The sequence below is a fragment of the Phoca vitulina genome, unplaced genomic scaffold (genome assembly GCF_004348235.1).
Source record: "Phoca vitulina isolate PV1807 unplaced genomic scaffold, GSC_HSeal_1.0 scaffold13, whole genome shotgun sequence".
Classification (NCBI taxonomy): Eukaryota; Metazoa; Chordata; class Mammalia; order Carnivora; family Phocidae; genus Phoca; species Phoca vitulina.
Genome location: NW_022589716.1, coordinates 31,838,320 through 31,858,843, shown reverse-complemented (window position 1 = coordinate 31,858,843; position 20,524 = coordinate 31,838,320). Strand labels below are relative to the sequence as shown.

At 35.9% G+C, this 20,524-nt stretch overlaps 1 protein-coding gene across 1 annotated transcript in view; it reads right to left on the bottom strand.

Moving 5' to 3' along the window:
* Window positions 1–20,524, bottom strand: part of CNTN6 (contactin 6) — a 292,595-nt gene that overhangs the window by 151,773 nt on the left and 120,298 nt on the right. Inside the window, 2 exon segments of the mRNA XM_032411799.1 lie at window positions 6,853–7,028; window positions 13,548–13,674. Of these exon segments, the coding sequence (XP_032267690.1) occupies window positions 6,853–7,028; window positions 13,548–13,674 (303 nt within the window).

Below are 20,524 nucleotides of genomic sequence, written 5' to 3'. Positions count from 1 at the left end.
TGATATTTCAATGCCTAAGTCAAGCCACATTGCCTTTGGAAGACTTCTATTGCCCTTTTCCCAATCCAGGCAAACCTTACTATTCCCTACTCTGGGCTGCATTATAGGTTAAGTCTACTTCTCTTACTTCACCTGGTATTTTTTTAAGGAGGTTCGGTAGGCAGCAGGGATGTAGACTCTACATTCTGACTGCATGGGTTTAAATACTGAACTCTGCCACTTAACTATTTGTGTGATACAGGGCGAGTTACTTAATTCTTCTATGCCTCAATCTGCTCATCTGAAAATAACCTCATAGGGTTATTCTGAGGCTCACTGGAGTTAATTTACATAAAGAGTGTAGAACAATGCCTGCTCTATAACATGTACTCTAGAAATGTTAGCAATTTCTTTCTTTCCTTTTCTTTTTTTTTAATTGTGCTTAAGGTTTCAGCTGTTCGCTCTGTAAAGACAGGGAGTAGCTGTTTCTTATTTACCATTTAATCGTTAGGCCCTAGCACAGGGCTAGATGCATATAAATAAGGTGTTTTCTGGGTGGTTGGCGGATGAATAAATGAATGGCCAGTTAGGAGGCTCCAGTGTAGATCTGCAATAATGGGACAACCTTATTTGAAATGGTATCTGTGATTAAATATTAAACAGTGCATAACCAAAAAGTGCTATTCATGAGTAACTTTTATCCCAAATGTTTATCTATTCATTAGTAGAGCTGTATTATTACAAGAATCTCAAAAAAAAAAGAAAATACAGCTCGGTGAAATCATAGGTTTATTTCAAAACACCTATCTTTTTTTCTCAAGGCTGACATTTTAAACAGCAATGACAGATGCAATGTTCTCTCACACAAGTACAGAGTAATTCATTAACATACATATGAAAGGAAGAAGTCTACATTCAACCTTTACTACCAAAGTCCTTGAGAAATAGAAGAAATTCAAAGCAGCTACAAGTGTAGCTTGTAAAAAGTCAAACTGGTTTTATCATTCAAGAACACCAGGTTGGTAGCAGGAGCTTTTGGTAACTAGACACCTGCTGAATTTGCTTTAGGGTTGAGGTTGGGGGGGAGGAAGGAAATGCTTAAAATGGAAATCTACCTGACAATCTGAAATGAGAGAATCTTATGTAGAAGAACTGAAGGGGACTTTTGTAATCAAATAATTCAAAACATACCTTTAATAAGTCCACAGAGATGAATGTCTTGTCTGGGTAACATAGCTGGTTAAAGACAGATTTGATTTAGGAGTACATTTTATAATAGATAGTTTTGTATACATGGGCTGCATTTTAGCATGGTTTCATGGTGGGATGAATCAGGATGAGGCAAAGAGTTACAGGCTGAGCCTAAAATAAACTCTGAGGGTGTTTTTGAATTGCTGAACATCAGGATAAAAGTTACAAACAAAAGCCATCAATTATCTAGAGGTATGTACCTACAGAGTCTTTCCCAGGGACAGGTTAGGTTCTGAAAGGCTGTTCATAGTTCATTTGTTCTGAAGGTCAAAGTGACACTATGCAATTGACTGCCAACCAATAGGAAGCAGAGTTGTTAATACAATTTTATTTTGATGTATAGCTTTGTTCTTACTATAGAAATTCATATGAGAAAGGCTTCTGGACCTAATTTTTCTATCAATAAGTAGATCGAATATCTTATATTAAATGTTTAGTGTCTGTCTTACTTTGGGTCCCTTAGAAGCAGAACCTGAGGCAGACATTCAAGTGCGTATGATTTAGAGAGAGAACATTCCCATGAGAAAGGGAGGGAGGGAAGCAGAAGACAGCCTGGGAAGGAGCTAAGCAAGAAGGGGTTGGTTCTCAGCTGTTTGGCTTCAGCCTGATCCCAAGGGAGTCTGGGGCATAAAAGATAGACCAGGTGCAGCTGTGGTCATTAAAAGCTGAGGATAGGCACGCTGTCCATTAAGTGGGATCTGGACAGGGTTTCAAAAGCATCTACCACCAGACTTATTGTGAAGCTAACTGTCCTGAAGATATGGCTTAATATTTAGGCAATTACTATGCCAACAGCAAATTAAGTAAAAAAAGAAGCACATGGGTTTTGTGTGGGCAGTGTTTGGGAAGGATACTATAACATGAAAGTCCTGCCCTTAAGAGTCTCAACTTTTATATTCAAGTTTCAGTTGGTTCTCTAACAATGGACCCTTAAAAAGCCCCCATCTCAGTGAGCCTCAGGCTTCTAATCTGCAAAATAGGAACAATAACATCTATCTCCTATGCTGGTTGCCTAGCTCAAGAAAGTTAACATATGTCAAAGCACCTAGAAGTCTTAAAAACAAGAGAAGGAACTAACTAGTCCAGAGGAAGTTTTAAAATGTAAATTAGAAGATTTTTCTATGAGTAACTACAGCAGTTTGAAATATGTACATGTTTGGCCAAATTGAGGGAAGTAATTAAAAGTAGCAAGAAGAATTAGAGCTATCATTTCACAAAGAATTTCACAAATTCTATAAAGCACCCGGCTTTGCAATCCAGGTCATTATCCTGCCTCCGATGCTATAATTTCCATTGTATACATTTCATAACAGAGGTTTACTGTTGTTCAGAGGTGGTCTGATTTTACCACTAGATTTTTGACAGAGATAGAATTTGAACTCAGATCTGTCTGTATCGAAAATCTTAGCGTTAGACTACTGTTATTATCCAGCCTACGAAAAGCCTTTTCTACCAAAATGGGCATTGTTGGAAATTTATGAAGGTGGTGGTGAGGATTTCAAATTAAACTGAAGATACAGGTCTTGCACTTTAGGAACTTTCCATTTGGCTGGAGACTAGCATTCAGATTCTACTTGCTATGTGAAAAGAACCAGAGCAGATACTTAATAAGAAAAACTTATTCTTTTTCTTTTCTTTTAAGAATTATGACAGAGAAAAAAAATCCAACTGAAATGATTACTTTATTCCACTGAGTTCTGATGATACTATTTTTTAAAATAGTAATAAAAGACACATAACATAAAATTTACCATTTTAATCATTTTAAAGTGTACAATTTAGTGGAACTGAACACATTCAGATTGTGTAATCATTACTACCATTCATCTCCAGAAAATTTCAACACCTCAAACTGAAACTCTGTATTAATTAAACACTAACTCTGGATTCTTCCCTCCACCCTGTCCCTAGCAGTCACGGCTCTGCCATCTGTCTCTACCAATTTGCCTTTCTAGTTACCTCAGATAAGGGAAATCATATAATATTTGTCCTTTTGTGTCTGGTTTATTTCATTTAGCAGGATGTTGTGTTTATTCCTTTTTCAAAGTTGGATAATATTCTATTCTACACACACACACACACACACACACACTACATCTTCTTTATTTATGTTGATGGACATTTGGGTTGTTTCTACCTTTTAACGATTGAGAATAATGCTGCTATGCATATGGGTATAAAAATATCTGTTCGAGTCCTGCCTTTAATTCTTTGAGGTATATACACAGAAGTGGAATTGCTGTGTCATGTGGTAATTCCGTTAAATTTTTTTTTGAGGAACTGCTATACTGTCTTTCACAGTAGCTCTACCATTTTACATTCCAACCACCAATGCACGAGCATTCCGATTTTTCCACATCCTTGCAAATATCTGTTATTTTCCAGTGTGTGTGTGTGTGTGTGTATTTTAATAACAGCCATCCTAATGGGTGTGAAGCAGTATCTTATAGTTCTGATTTACATTTTCATAATGATTAGTGATACTGAGTGTGTTTTCATAAGAAAACTTATTCTTGATTAAATATGTCCCTTCTACCATTTTCTCTCGTTTCTCTCTCTCTCTCTTCCCTTTCTCTCTTTCTTTAAGAATAAACATTTCTCAAATTGTCTATAGATTTACATGTAGATACAAATGTACTTTCTTTGGATGAAATTGCAGAAAACCTATATTGCAAAATTTTTTTTTTTTTTTTTAGATTTTATTTATTTGACAGAGAGAGACACAGCGAGAGAGGGAACACAAGCAGGGGGAGTGGGAGAGGGAGAAGCAGGCTTCCCGCTGAGCAGGGAGCCTGATGTGGGGCTCGATCCCAGGACCCTGGGATCATGACCTGAGCTGAAGGCAGACGCTTAATGACTGAGCCACCCAGGCGCCCCCCTATATTGCAAAATTAATATCCTATATTTTAAAATGAGATTAGGACAAAAGGATTTGTAAATAGAGGCTCCTGGACTGTAAGTCACCAACACTTTTTTGATTCATTCCTAAGATCCTCGTGTAAACCACCTTGAGTAAACCATGGAGAGTTGTACAACAGTGGGTGGCAAAGTTAAATCTGGCATTTTCACCTTTTTTAAAGCTGTACTTTACTACACAGATTGAACAAATGACTGAAGTGAGTTCACAGGGTACTTATGAGACACAGGAGATGGAGGGAAATAATTCTAAATTACTAAAATGTGCTGGTTATGCTTAGGGTTGGTTCAAATGAAGAGAGATAATTACACTCAAGTAAATCTCTCCCTGGACCCAGCAGGAAACACTTCAGGCATATGGCACCACTACAGGTCCTGGACAGAGAGAAAGGATGGTGTGGTTCTTGTTTTTGTTTCCCTAAATTTCAGACTTGGAACCTAAAATCCTTTAAGTTTTCAGAAGAAAGATCAGTTAATGGATATAGGCCATCCTGCTTTCTGCATGAATAGTAAAAGAAATGCTTTTAGAGATCAACAGTCATACACCTTCAACCCAAAAAGGAACATTTTATGAAGAAACAGGAAAGTCAGTGAAGACGGATTTGATTTCTCCCACTCATCCAAATAAAAGTATATAATTTCTTTTTAATTTAAACCTTTTCTTTTTTTTTAGCAAACATATTATAACTTAAAGAGGCTCCTAGTTACATGTAATTTTTTTTTGAAAACTTATTTATTTATTAGAGAGAGAGAGCACAAGTGGGAGGGGCAGAGGAGAGGGGGAGAGAATCTCAAGCAGACTCCATGCTGAGTGCAGAGCCCAACGTGCAGGTCTCGATCTCATGACCCTGAGATCACGACCCCAGCCGGGGAAACCAAGAGTTGAACGCTTTAACCGACTGCGCCACCCAGGTGCCCCTAGTTACATGTATTTTTAAACAGAAAAGGGATAAGAAATAATAATGCAGGGAATTTAAAGACACATTTTTCTTTAAAAAGGGGATGAAGAAGAGGAAATCTACAGTTTTGTTAAGCACAGTGCATTAACTTTAGGTATAGGTATTCAGTTGTTGTCATGAATAGATAGAATCCATAGCTCTAGAGACACTCAAAGAGACATTTTCCTCTCCCAGGAAGTCAAATTTCCTCTACCAGAAAGTCAAATTTATCCTACAGAATCTGATCCAACTCATGTGTATCTTCTAGGGTCACATCCTATCCAAGCAGGAGAAATAAATAATTACTGTGGCAGAATCATTCAAAATCTCTGGAGCAATTATTTATTTCTACAATATAAGTTTCTGATCAGCATTTTGTTCTCTTTTATTTTTCCAAATGATGATCTTGGGCAAAATGCAGAAACCAAGTATTGTGATTATCTTTATCCTAAGTTTCAAAATAGCCACCAGCCTTTGTTCATATTCCACTTAGCTCCATAAACTTCTGTGTTTTCTATTTCCACATATATAAATGCATTCAGATACATTTAGCAATGTATGTGTGTACATATATGTGTGTCTGTGTATATATGCATATACATATACATATATATGTTTGTGTATGTACCTATAGAATGCTTGTGTATATATACATATGACTAAATACACACATGAACACATATGCACATACACACACACACACATATTCAGAAACAAGACCATTCCCAAAATGGCCAACATAAGGGGAACTGTACATGAGCAAGGAATCTTTGGAACACAAGACCTGCAACAGGAAACAGACTCAATTATTAATTCGTGTATCTACTGATGACTACAGTAGTTCTGCAAGATAGGCTCTGGATATATATTTCATTAATAAAATTTCAAAACAATTATTTTTTCAAAGTAACAGACAGAATATCCCTTTTCCATGAGCACCCAAAGGATTAGCTGCTAACTCGTTGGCCTCCTGATATGTCCTCTCAGGTGGGCAGGGGTGGAGGAGGGGTAGGGGAGGAGGAGTAAAGAGAGAAATTAAAGAATAAAAAAGACAGAGAGAGAGAGAGAGAAATTCAAGGCTCCTCTTCCATCTACATCAACAGATATAATTACTTTCAATCAAGGCTATTCCTGGATCCAATATGAAACATTTCAGTCCCTGGAAACACTACATATAAAGGATATAAGAGGCAATATGTCTATTGTTTATCTGCTAATGTCCTCAAATGTCACCAGGGTAATTACTTGGATGACATTTATGTGATGCAGCTGGACATTGTTACAGTTAATATAAAGCCTGCCTTTGGCAACCACTTTATTTCCACCTACATCAAACTGTGGGTGCATAATCACTTTTCCTGAGAGAACACCCACCTCCCCCAAAAGACATCTCTACTCTCAGCTTTTTCTTCCTGTGCTCTGAACACTAATATATAATGCAAAAGAAGAAGAAGAAAAAAAAAAAGAAAGAAAAATAGTAATATGTCGTACATCTTTTTCTTAATATTTATATCTGGAACTTTTAGATATGTTTCTAAACATAATTTATAAAATATAATAACACTGATATTTTCTTCTTTTTTTAAAGAGGATTTTGACTATCCCCAAGAAAGAATTCATAAAATGCATAGTTAAAACTTTTTACCTCCATAAATTAATCACTCTCAAAGAACAGATGATTAGCAAAGCCAGATTTTTTTCCTAATATGAATATAAAAAATATTGTATTAAAAAAACACAGGGATTAGATTGTCCCCCACAAACTCACATGCAAATTGGAGCTTTGCCTTCCGACTCAGAATCGTCCCCAGAGCGTTGGTGGCCAGGCACTGGTACACGCCGGTGTCTTGATCCGCACGGGGGCTACTGATTGCCAAATCGCCTCCATCCAACCTGTGGTGATAACTCACGGTGAAATCAATATCTGTGCCATTTTGCTTCCACCTTCAAGGGAAAAAAATCAAATTATGTTATAATACACAGAGTTGACCACTCCTAATCTTAAACAACATGTGGTTGTAACTGCTAGGACCATTTACGCATGTATGTATGTATGTATGTATGTATTTGCTAGGACCATTTAAAACAACAACAACAACAAACAACAAACATGATTACACGTGGAGACAATTCTTCAGTTTCACCAAAGATGACTATATTCAGTAGCTCAGTAATATTAATACTAGGTTATTTGAAAGATCTTCCACTCTTTATGAATCACAAACATTCACCCACGTGTGTCCAAAGAGGCAACATAACTCTTGACATGAGAAATAAAACTGAAACATTCAGACAAAGATACTGGCCATTCTATTCTGTCAGCGACTTTTCAAATAACATATACCATACCTGAACCCCCACAACTGATACTAAAAAATTGGACATTGAAAATGATTTAGAGATAGAAATCCAAGAAGCATATATTACAAATGGCATAAAGAAAGCCAGCAAAGATTTTCCAATGCCAAGTTGAGGCTGATAACAAAACAATAATAACCTGACTACTTTAGAACATGATTGTCTCTGTTCATCTCTTACTTGGAAAATTAATCACACTGAATATATTTCAACAGTACTTAGAAATGCCAACCTAAAATTATACTTTAACAAAACAAATGCAATTTGGGAGGTTTTTATTTTAGGCAGCAAAAAGTCTCTTGGTTTACCTATTAGTCAATAATCTTTTAGTACATGAATTAAGTAGCAGAAGGGCCTTACAGTTATATTTATTTTCAAAGAACTGTAAGATGTTTTAGAAAATTCCATTTGATCATTTTAAGATGAATGAATACCCAGTAACTATCTCTAACCAAACCTACTTCACCCACCTTTCACCCTATAACTTGTAGAAAAACAAAGGAATGGGTTTACCCTATGGAACATAGCTAATTTCCAAACCATGTATATTTAGAATGCCAGCTTTGTTATGATTTTCCCTTTCATGCTAAGATCATATAAAAAATATTTTGATGAGGGTGGCTAACTATACAAAAGAAATTACATTTTATGGTATTCTTCCAAATGTCATTGACTTCTTTAGGAACATCTTGAAAAATCCAAATGTCTACCATAGTAGAAAAGAAATACAAACTTAGGTAATCCTCCACCATATGAAAGATGAGAATTGATTGACCAAATATCAAACCAATCAGAGGTTTTCAATCAACTTTAAAATTATTTAGCCAATTCTTGTGTACCTCAACTTCCTTTTAATAAAAAGAAGTTGAAAGACAACAGCCAAAACCGGTGTGTTTCATTTGCCTGAACTTTGTCAAACTTTTTTTTCTAGAGAAATCTGTACAGTTTTTTGTTCTCAGTGTTTGGAGGAAAAAAATATAGAAACATTTTCTGTTTTAGGCCTATCCCAAGACTCTAATATTCTTCTCACTAGCTCTATAATAGTGTCTTTCACAATTTGCTTACAGGGCATGATCTTTGGACCTCCATGTTCCCTTTCATTTTCAAAGCAAAGGATATACCACACTTAGTTTGCCAGCGCTCTTTAATTTTGGAATCAATCGCTGAAATAACTGCTGTCATCATTACATGCTCCTAATTAAGCTTGGTAATTGTTTTTCAACACAAATTCAAAGTTGTTGGCTTAGCTGCAGCAAATGAATTTTTCACAGTATCCCCATAATCGTTCTAATCACTATGGTACAATGATTATTAAACTGTGCATATAGATCAGGGGTTCAGCTCCTGGTGTGGGCTTTGTCCTAATTAATATGTTTAAATCAATGGAGGAATAGTATTAATGAATTCAAGTGATCGTCATAAACACATTACTGATAGGATTGCATACCCAGGAGAATTTTCCTACAATGCAAAGTAGGAAATATGCTTTAAATGATTATTTTTAACATCTGCATTAATACCATATTAATTCCAGGAAACATAATGAATTTGAACTAAAATCTTGACCTTTTTCTGGAGAACATCCTTTAATATTAAGTAGTTAAGCCCTGTATCAAGAACATAATGGCTTGGGGCTATGTTTGTTGTCCTTAGATAATAGGTGCGTGTGTGTGTGTGTGTGTGTGTGTGTGTTTCAGAACTAGGCCTTGTTTTAGAATTATATTGAGTGCTTGTTAAAAGTGTTTATTTCTGAGCCCATTCCTAGACTTATGAAGGAGAACTCCAAAAGTTAAATTTGTAACAGTCTCTCTGGGTGATTATAATGTGCACTAAATTTGACACCACTGACCTTGTGGAAAGAGTCCTTGGCCTAGCTTTGACATTCCCTTCCTGTGTATCCCTGGATGAGTCATCTAATTTCTCCAGAAGTCATATCAATCAATTATAAAATTTGTACAATAATGTATATCCTGCTTTATCCCATGGGGTTGTTAAGATGAAATGAGAAAATGAATGAAAAGAATAAAGGGCAGAGTGACTACTGCTATGATTCTTACTCAAAGACACCTAACCCTTCTCAGACTTAAGAATGTCTTCATGACTAGGGTAGAGCAGACTAAATTAGAGAAAGGAACTTCCTGTGGTGATCAGGTCAAGAGGAGATCTGTCAGAAATCCTCCATGACATTCAAAGACCTTCTTCTGATAGAGTGTATCTGCCATAGAAATCATTTATGTGTGTGTTGCTTCATTTTCCCAAATAAAATAAATATTCTGAGCTGGAAATAAGCTAATTGCTATCTGATTATCTTAGACTTTTAAGTATAAGCAATCCCATCCAAGTACCAACTTTGGGTAACCCACTTTCCTTCCCTTTGCAAAGCTTCCTCTTTAATTCTCATGTGTTCCCTGGTCTTTAAAAAATTAAGAGTGACCCTTTCTACAGGGAAGATTTGTTCACACTTGCCTCACATTTCTGTACTTTCACACTTGCACTGAAATCCTATTTGTTCATGTGTTCACTTCATGGGAAATGACTGGAAGACAAGTTGCTTTTAAACTATTTCCAAAGTTATGCTTTAGATATTGCTTATTTTCCCCCATGAGATTTATTTTCCTAAAGAGAAATTACTAAAAGAAGGAAAACATGTGGGGTGGAGGAATGGGGTAACTGGGTGGTGGACATTAAGTAGGGCATGTGATGTAATGAGCACTGGGTATTATATAAGACTGATGAATCACAGACCTGCACCTCCGAAACCAGTAACACATTATACGTTAATTAAAAAAAATAAAATAAAATAAAAATAAACTCCATGAGGGCAGGAAAAAATAATAAAAACAAAGTAAAGTGGAAAAAAAAAAGGCCTATGGATCTCTGCCAGACAGCAGCAGACTGTTCATTTTATCCAGTTACCACTGATCACCTTCTCTCACTTATTGAACTGATGTTTTGATTGTGATTCTGCTTTTGCCCCCTTCTGTGAGTCTGTGAAACTTAGTATTGAGTTCTGTTCTTTCCAGCCACACAATCTTCCTTGCTATTTTTTGGACATTGTGCTAACCTAATTTAAAAATTGATTTTGGGACATCTGGGTGGCTCAGTCGGTTAAATGTCTGCCTTTGGCTCAGGTCATGATCCCAGGGTCCTGGGATGAAGTCCCACATTGGGCTCCTTGCTCAACAGGGAGCCTGCTTCTCCCTCTGCTTGCCACTCCCCCTGCTTGTGCTCTTTGTTTCTCTTTCTGGCAAATAAATAAATAAAATCTTTAAAAAAAAATTAAAAATTGATCTTAACAAGTCAACTAGAAAAAATATGTATGAACCAATCTGGGAAGGTTGAATACTAGAGAATATTGGATAATATTAATGAATTATTGATAAATACTTAAGTATGATAATGATATTGTAGTATGTCAAAGAAAAGTGTTCCTAACTCTGGAAATACATACTCAATATTTAAAAAAAAAAAAAGAATAAGGAAAACATGTCTTAAAATCAACCACACCCTCACTTTATGGATAAGGAAGCTGATGACAAGACAGAGAAATGATTGTTCCAAAGTCACATATTAAATATCAGAGCTGTGACTAGAAATGATAACTCTTCATTCTAATCAAAGGCTCTTTCACATGACTTCACAGTATATTCAAATTATCTCAAATAATGTTAGAATGTCTATCATAAAGATTTTCCCTCTATTACACACATGCACGTTCACACACACACACACACACACACACACACAAACACACACAATCTAAGGTTATGAATGAGTCTTTTTAATAAAATTTAAGTTAGAAAGGGTCATATTAAAGCTAAAATTTCACATTTTGTTGCTAATGTGCATTATCTGAAATATCTCTGCCCTTTGCTTTATTATCATGGAAATTGGGTCTGAGGCTGACATTTAAGCATTAAAAACAGCTCTTTTTTCACTCTCTTTCCAAAGCCTCTTGCCTATGAGTATTTTATGCTATAATATTAGAGATGAGCTAAACCAGGTTAAGGGGATTGAAAATAAGAAGCTAAATTACCTGTCTTTAGCCTACTAATTTACAAGTCTCTTAGAAACAGAAGCCTTTAACAACAGTGAAATCTGTAGTCTCTTCATTCAGAATATTTCTTCATAAGTAAAAGCTAATGAGCAAATTGTCATGAGATCCACTACTTTACATCTTTCTGCTTGTTACAAGTCAATTATATAATGATTGATGATTTATCTTATCTATACTTAGCAAATATTTCTTATTTTACAGGAATTCATGTATAGTTTTTCCTCTAATAAACCCTACCAATGGTGATGATCAATCAAATTAGCTCTCAAAAATAAAATTACAACTTTAAGTATTAATTGTGAAAAATGTATTAATCAGATTTTTATATATTTAATCATACGTTAAATTAAATAAGACCAACTACTGTTTAAGGAAAACAAACAAACATACAAACCCTGAATTGAGAGAACCAGTTTATAAAGTAAATGATCACCTAACTGATGGGCTTCATTTGTTTGGGTATGTTACAGATAGGGAAGCTTTAGTAAGTAATGAGAAGACATAGTTTTTCAGTTCCTTTGTTGTAAAAAAAAAAAAAAAAATGCCGAAGTAAGTCCAATAAAATACAAGGTGAGAGTTGTCTCTAACTTTGTGCTTTTCAACCATTTATTAAATTAACTAGACATTTTAAGATCAAAATGATTATACATATAAATATGATATTTCTAATGCAACATAAAAAAGTAGGCAAAACCAGTTTATTTTGCCAAAATGGACTGAAATTGTTACTTTTCATGTGTGTCGATTCAATTTCACTGCTAAAAATTAGGCTTTAAAAAAACGCTTTTAGAACACAAAGCTATAACAGTCATTTTAATATTTATTGTCTTTCCTGATATTCACATTGCATATGCAGTTCTTACCAACAAAATATCCTTATTATTTATACAAGCATGGTATATACATGTATATATTTTTAAATTTGTGAATTCCTCTCACAATGTGGATCAAATTCTGCCTTTTTTGTTGTTGTTGTTTAGAGAGAGAGAGAGAGAGCGTGCACATGCATGCTTGCTCGGGAGTAGGGGAGGGGCAGAAAGGGAGGGAGAGAGAATCTTAAGCAGTCTCCATGTTCAGTGGGAAGGGCCATGCATGGATTGATCTCATGACCCTGTGATCATGAACCTGAGCAAATCAGGAGTCCAACACTTACCCGACTGAACCACCCAGGCACCCCTCTGCTTTTATTGTAACCTCGTAAGAACAAAAACATTACTGACTTTTCCTTCCTGTTATTCTACAGGTAATATGTGAGAAACAAACATAATTTTTTTCTACTTGCCCAGAAAAAAAAATCTTTTTCTGCTTTGAGGGTACATAGCTGTATTCAACATTTCTAAAATCAGTGCTTTTTTGGCAATGGGATACGCCGGTGGAGTCACAGAAATTGATCTGATAAAATAAAAAGTCTGCATCTTGTTTAAAATTGTTTAGGGGAACATTTTCACAGTCATTGTAACTGGGGCAACTGAGCCTGTAGCCCCAAATTGGGGGAAGAAAGCAGCTTCTACTTTAGAGTCTTTCAAATTGAAGAAGCAAATCTTTTCCTTTTCTTGCTTTTCCCATCCTTTCTATTTCTTTCTTTCTTGCTTTTTTCCTATCTTCTTGTGCTTCTTTTTATTTGTCTATTTTTTCTTCCCTCTCTCCCTCCATCTTTCTGTTCCATTTCTTTTCTCTTTCTTCCTTTCCTTTCTTCCTTTTTCCTTATTTCTCTTTTTTTTTTTTCCTCTCAACTCTAGCCACAACATGGCACTCCATGGTACCAATCTCAAGAATAACTCTTCTAAGTCAATCTAATGAATAAGACAGAGTCCTGGGCTGGGGGTAGGGTAGTTATCACCTGGAAAGTGGCATGAGGGAACACTTGAGGATACTGAAAATGTATGTATCTTTATTTGAGTGGTGGGCACCCAGCTGTATACCCATGTAAAAAATCACTGACTGAGCTGCACCCTTCAAATTAGGTAAGTCTAAGCACTTTATTGTATGTATGTTTTATATCCAAGACAAAGAAAAAAACAGTGTTGTGCCCAGAGCTAGGACTTTACCTATAATGAGGTGAAGGGTAACCACTGGCAGCACAATTCAGGATGATTTCAGATTTTGATAAATCCAAAGGAAAAATAACATCTTGTGGCTCCTGGGTAAAAATAGGACGACTCAAAAGACCAGCACCTGAAAACAGAAGAGTAAACACCATGTGAAACATTTGACCCCGGTTTGAATGCAACTCTGTATTAGATATCAAGCCAATATACATTTTTTTAACTTTTATTTTATTTTATTTTATTTATTTATTTATTTGACAGAGAGAGAGAGAAAGAGACAGCTAGAGAGGGAACACAAGCAGGGGGAGTGGGAGAGGGAGAAGCAAACTCCCTGCTGAGCGGGGAGCCCAATGTGGGGCTTGATACCAGGATCCTGGGATCATGACCTAAGCCGAAGACAGATGCTTAACGGCTGAGCCACCCAGGTGCCCCAACTTTTATTTTGAAACAATCTCAAATACACAGAAAATCTTATAAGAATGGTACAAAGAAATATTTTTTTTTCTGAACCATTCAGAATAATTTTGCAAACCAATGCCACATCATCCCAAAAGACTTTTATATTTCCTAAAAAGTACATTCTTGTATATAAACTCAGTAAAACCAACAAATTAAAAAAAAAAAATAACATTGACTGAGTACGAGTATCTAATCCTCAGGCCCCATTTCAACATTTTTCTAATAAAATCTTTTATAGCAAAAGGATCCAGTCAAGAATCACAGTTTTCATTTAATTGTATCTTTTTAGTCTTCTTCAGTGTGGGACAGTTCCCTACTCTTTCCTTGATTTTTCTGACTTTGACATCACCAAAGATTACAAGGCAGTAATTTGGTAAAGTTTCACTCACTTTGGGTTTGTCTGAGCAGTCAGCTACCAAGGACAGGGTAGTGGACCTGGTAGGAAATGTATGTTGAGGGTATAGGTAATAAAAGGGTCTATGAAGACTTTAAAAAACGTAATAAAACCAGTGAAAAATGGCTCTTATTTTTAAAAATTATCACCTTGAAGAAGACTCCTCCTCCATCTGCCAGAGTATATTGATCATATTGTCTTATCCTCTGTCCCCCAGTCCCTTGCCCAGCTGGGTGCTCCTTAGTGTCTGCTGTTTCAGTATGATTAGATTCAGGAATACTGTGTGCTTTATACTGCGTCCTATCAGGTGGTACAGGACTTCTATTTGCCTCAAAACTGCTGAAGTTAACTTTCGTCACTGATTAAGGTACTGCCTGCCAGACTTCACTATAAAGTTACTTTCTTTCTCTCTCTCTCTCTTTTTTTAAAGATTTTATTTATTCATTGAAGAGAGAGAGAGAGAGCACAAGCAGGGGAGAAGGGCAGAGGAAGAGGGACAAGCAGACTCCCCGCTGAGCAGGGAGCCTGACACAGGGCTTGATCCCAGGACCCTGAGATCATGATCTGAGACAAAGGTAGATGCTTAACTAACTGAGCCACCCAGATGTCCACTTTTTTTCCTCTTTATAATTAGTAAGTATTTTGTGTTTAGGTATTTTTGAGACAATGCAAATATACTGCTCTTCATTGAATATTTAAGTGTTTTATTAATATATTTCTATCAAACTTGTCTACTATGTCAGTGTGAATCCATGAGTTCTTATTTTATTAAACAAGTTATAAGCCATTAATATTATTTTGATGGCCAAATTGTCAATGATTTGGCCAGCAGGAGCCCATTTAAAGTGGTTTGTCTTTTTGACATGTGCCTATCATTCTTTGAACTCTTCCTTACTTTCTGGTACAAGAAAGTGTTCCAGAATTATCTTGTGTATCTCCTACCCTCGCCATGGAAGTAGTCTCCATACCCCCCCACCCCCCACCGACCACCAAGGAAACCTGGATTCTTTTATTAGAGAATGGTATTTAGAAACCATGATCTGGATGCTAAGTGTACTCAATGTTATTGAGGTGTTCTTGTTCTGAGACCTTCTCATTCAACATGTGTCTATGTGTATAGACATATTTATGCATTTGTTCAATTCCCCTGTATATAACTAATCTCCAGTTACTGCTACCACCTTCCTTGTAAAGGTCCTTGTCACCCTACACAGGTTCTGATATGTGCTCCCGAGTTTACTCCCACACCTGCCCTGAAACCAATTACTGGGCTGTTCCCTCTCTTCTCACCTCCCTCAGGTACTGACCTTGTGCAGCATCCCATCCTTTGTGGATTCTCTTTCACTTCACTTGACCTCTGACACACTGTGCATGGTCATATTCCGCAGTGCATAATTTTCTCACATCCTTCAGATCTAACAATGCACACTGGAACACCCCTTCCCTATGGAGACTGTCCTCACTCTGCTTGGTTCCAACACCAGAATCCAGGTTTCCACCTTCATCACCCTCTCCTGGCAATGGAACCCTCCTGAGCCTTCTCAGACTCTGATATCCTGGGCCAGACTACCCCACCGTAGGCATCCTTATCGCCTTTATTGAACTCTGCCTCTTCGCCACTGAACCACCACTGCCCTACACTTTACCCTGCAAGGATATGTTTCTCATCCCTCTCAGGCTCTATGACCTCATGCTGGGCCACTGTAACTCTCATCTTCCACATTCATGTGGACACATATCTTACTTAACTCCCTTCATGGCATTTAGGCTGAATTGTTAAAAAAAAAGGAAGGGAAAAAGGAGGATGAAGAGTTCAATTCTCATGTTTAAGGTGAAGAAATGCGGTTTTGTTGTTTTTTTTTTTTTTTTTTAAGTTGAAATAAACAACATAAAGCATAAATCTCATCATATTAAGACTTAATTTTAGGACACCCAGTCCATAACTCTAATAGTTATATTTGAGAGACATGTAAGAGCATGGTCATCTCCTCTGCTTACCATAGTTCTACATTTCAAAGTTGGTAGGTCTTTGTAGACCATTCAGGCTAGACTTTTGGTATGGAAAGACAATAGAGCTAGTGGTTGAGAGTCTGTGCTCCTATGGGCTGCCTGGTTGGTTCAGTCAGTTAAGTGTCTGACTCTTGATTTCAGCTCAGGTCATGATCTCAGGATCTTGGGATCAAGCCCCACATCAGGCTCCGCACTCAGCAGGGAATCTGCTTGAGGATTCTTTCTCTCTCCCTCTTCCTCTGCCCCTCCCCTCTCTCTATTTCTCTCTCTCAAATGAATAAATAAATCTTAAGAAAGAGAGGGAGAGTGTATGTGTCCCTGAATCAAATGAGCCTTAGTGAGTTTGAATAATTCTCAGTATCTTCATTGGTAAAATAGACATGTATATCAAATGGTTGTTTTGAGATTTAATGGTATACTGCTTATAAAGTCCATCATATTGTTTCTGGTACAAGTAAATGTGTAGTCCCATATCATGACAATCACCACTACCATTGTCATCATCACCATTATTATACACAAGGAAACTGAAACTCAGGAAGTTGGATCATCTTTTTTCCAAATTCACCACCTGCTTTAAGAAACAGCAAGAAATTAAACTTGGGTATCCTGATTCCTTCTTCATTGTTTTCATTATCCATTCAGATCTAATTCCTTCCCTTGAGTCTTCCAAAATATTTGCACCCAGGTAAAATAAATTATTTTGTTAACTTTATTTTCAATTATAATTTCAGTATACTCCATCAATAACCTAGAAGTGGAGACAGACAGGTTTTAATTCTAGCCTTGTCAGTTACTAGCTACATAATGGTGGACAATTTACTTAACTTTCAGCTGTAAAATAGCCATATTTAGTCTTATATGTTTGTGTTGTTGTAAAAGCTAGTTGAGAAAGAGTGGACTGAGGGTGCAATACAGACTCATTTTACTCCAACAGCTAATGAAATGGTCAAGAAATTATAAATGCAAATAAACAACAAGTAAACAACAGAAATGAACCATGTCTGAACAGGAAAAGGGACAAATCCCATTGCCATTGACTTTAATTAAAACAAACAAAGAAGCAAACAACAACAACAACAAAAACAATGGTGCAGTGAGAAGAATTTGCCCTGTTCAGAGAAGTGAATTTTTGACCCTTTATTCTCATCCTCACTTCCAGTGAGATTTACTGGTGAAATGACAAAATGCTGAGAATTCTCATAACAACCTCCAGTTCTGGAGTTAAGCAAAGTTGTATATACATAATGCATTTTAATCTTTTTCCTCTTCAGCCGGAAGAGGAGTGACAGAGCTTATGGTAAGCAGAAAGTGAAGCAGGAAAGTGTGAATAGTAAAGCTGACTGTATTTTACAGACTAATAGTTTCAAGCCTATACACTCACTTGGTAAAACCTCTAGAGTCCAACTCTAATAAACAATCCATCTCCCCAGGGGAAGTATACCCATGACTCCTCCACCAATAATGTTGTTACACACCACTTATAAATAAATAATAAATAAATAAAAACCTTAAAATAGAGAGAAGTACCCAAGTTTCCCAATAAAGACTGAACTTCCTCAATCCCATCATTCCCTCAAGTTAAAAATGTGGGTACTCGTGATGTATTCAGCTTCCAAACTGGAGCTAAGGGGGAGGGGAAAAAAAAAAGGTCCTTGATATGATGAGACAAAATAAGAAACATCCTCTCTAAAATAATACATGAATTGTCTGTACACATTTCCTCAAGTATGAGCAAATGAAAAGAAATGGAAGAGTAACTATGCAAATATATTGCAACGATAAAAGTGAAAAACATAGCATGCCAAAGATAGACAGAATACCAATCTAGGAAATTTCTCAAAATTATTTCATGCTGTGGAGTAAGAAAATGAATTCAGAAAAAGCTAACATAACTCAATGGCAATAAAAAAAGAAACAATAGAATCAGATAAATCGGGAGGTTACAAATGTAAGGATACAAATTGCAAACCAAAAAGCATCACTAAAGAACTAATAAATCAATTAGAATAGATAAGAAACAAAACAGATACCTACTGAAGTCAAATTACTGACATAAAGGGACATTTTGAGGTAATTGTAATCAATGAAGTTGAAAAAGCACAGATCAAAAGCAACTGAAAAATAGGCAATGAACAAGAAAGATAAAGATGAACAAACATAAAATCTTTGATGTCATTGAGATAGAGAATAAAACAAACGTATCAGCAGCAGATATCATAAAGAAAATTTCCCATATATTTAAAGAATATACCATGTTCTAAGGACATTTAAGAGAAAGCACTTAATACCAAGGCATGTGTTAGTTAAGTGATCTTCAAAGTTAAAGAAAAGCTTAGGGGCGCCTGGGTGGCTCAGTCGTTAAGCGTCTGCCTTCGGCTCAGGTCATGATCCCAGGGTCCTGGGATCGAGCCCCGCATCGGGCTCCCTGCTCCGCGGGAAGCCTGCTTCTCCCTCTCCCACTCCCCCTGCTTGTGTTCCCTCTCTCGCTGTGTCTCTCTCTGTCAAATAAATAAATAAAATCTTTAAAAAAAAAAAAAAAAGAAAGAAAAGCTTAAGAAGACCAGGCTGAAACAGAATATCATCTAAAAGAATGAAAGAAAATATTAAATTAATCTAGATTTTAAAATGGCAGCCTTCCATACCAGAAGACAGTGGGCAAGAAAGTCTACAATATTCTGAATAAAAGGGTGACATGTCTATTATCACTCACCATGCTATCTTCCAAGTATAATGGCATCCAACATTCTTTACCATAAAAAAAAAAAAAAACCTTCAGGGGACTGTAACATAAATGAATATTCTTTTTTTTTTTTTTCATAAATGAATATTCTTAAAGAAATGACTTAACAATGAAATCCATCCAATTAAAAATGAACCAATATATAACTCTCAAGAAAGAAGGAAGAATAGGAGGCACTTTGAATATATATAAATATAAAACTAATACTTAAAATACATGTTATTTTTAGTTATAGAACAGAATATGAAAGCTATAAACTTGGATAATGTACATATAATAATATAAATAGAAAAATGAAGGGTCATAAGGGAATATAAATAGAAATGTGTGAGTGCTGGGGCTCCTGGGTGGCTCAGTTGATTAAGCGTCTAACTTTTGATTTCAGCTCAGGTCATGATCTCAGGGTCCTGGGATTAAGCCCTGAGTCTGGCTCTTCATTCAGCAGGGAGTCTGCTGGAGAATTTCTGTCTCCTTTTCCCTCTGCCCCTCCCCCATGCTCTCTCTCTCTCTCTCTGTTTCTAAAATAAATAAATCTTAAAAAAAAAAGAAATGTGTGAGTGCTAATATCTTTTATAGCAAAGAGTCAAATGATGAAAATTCATATGTATTATATGTATATACAATTTTTAAAAGCATAAACACTCTAACCTCTTAGTATTATTTAGTACATTTTAGAGAAATCTTTTAGAGAAACAAATACACATATATATATATCTTTGTTGACTCAAATAATTTATTAGAAGCTCAAAATTCTCTTCATTTTTACTTTTACTTTATCCTCTTCATTTTATTTTTACTTTTGTTAAACTAAAATAAAATTTAATCCACATGTTAAAAGTACTATCTATGATATGATCCCATTTTTATAAAAGCATTGTTCTATGCATTTATCTATCTACATATTAACCTAAATGCTCTGTATTTAGAGGCACAGAAAGATGGCTACAATTTTATCAAATTTTAATAATTTTTATTTTGGGGGAGAGTTTTATTTGGGATAAAGGTTTTCATTTTGCTAGCATAATTTTTCATAGTTTGAATGTTTAAAATGAACACGGAATATACCAAAGAAAATACAGTTGACTCTTGAACAACATGGGTTTTAATTGCACAGTCTACTTATATATGGATTATTTATAGTACCGTATTATAAATGTATTTTCTGTCTCTTATGATTTTCCTTAATAACATTTTATTTTTTAATTTTTTTTAAATTTTAAAAATTTATTTATTTGAGAGAGAGAAAGAGAGAGAGAGCACAAGTGGGGTGAGGGGCAGAGGGAGAAGCAGACTCCCTGCCAAGCAGGGAGCTGGATGTGGGACTCGATCCCAGGACTCCAGGATCAAGACCTGAGCCAAAGACAGATGCTT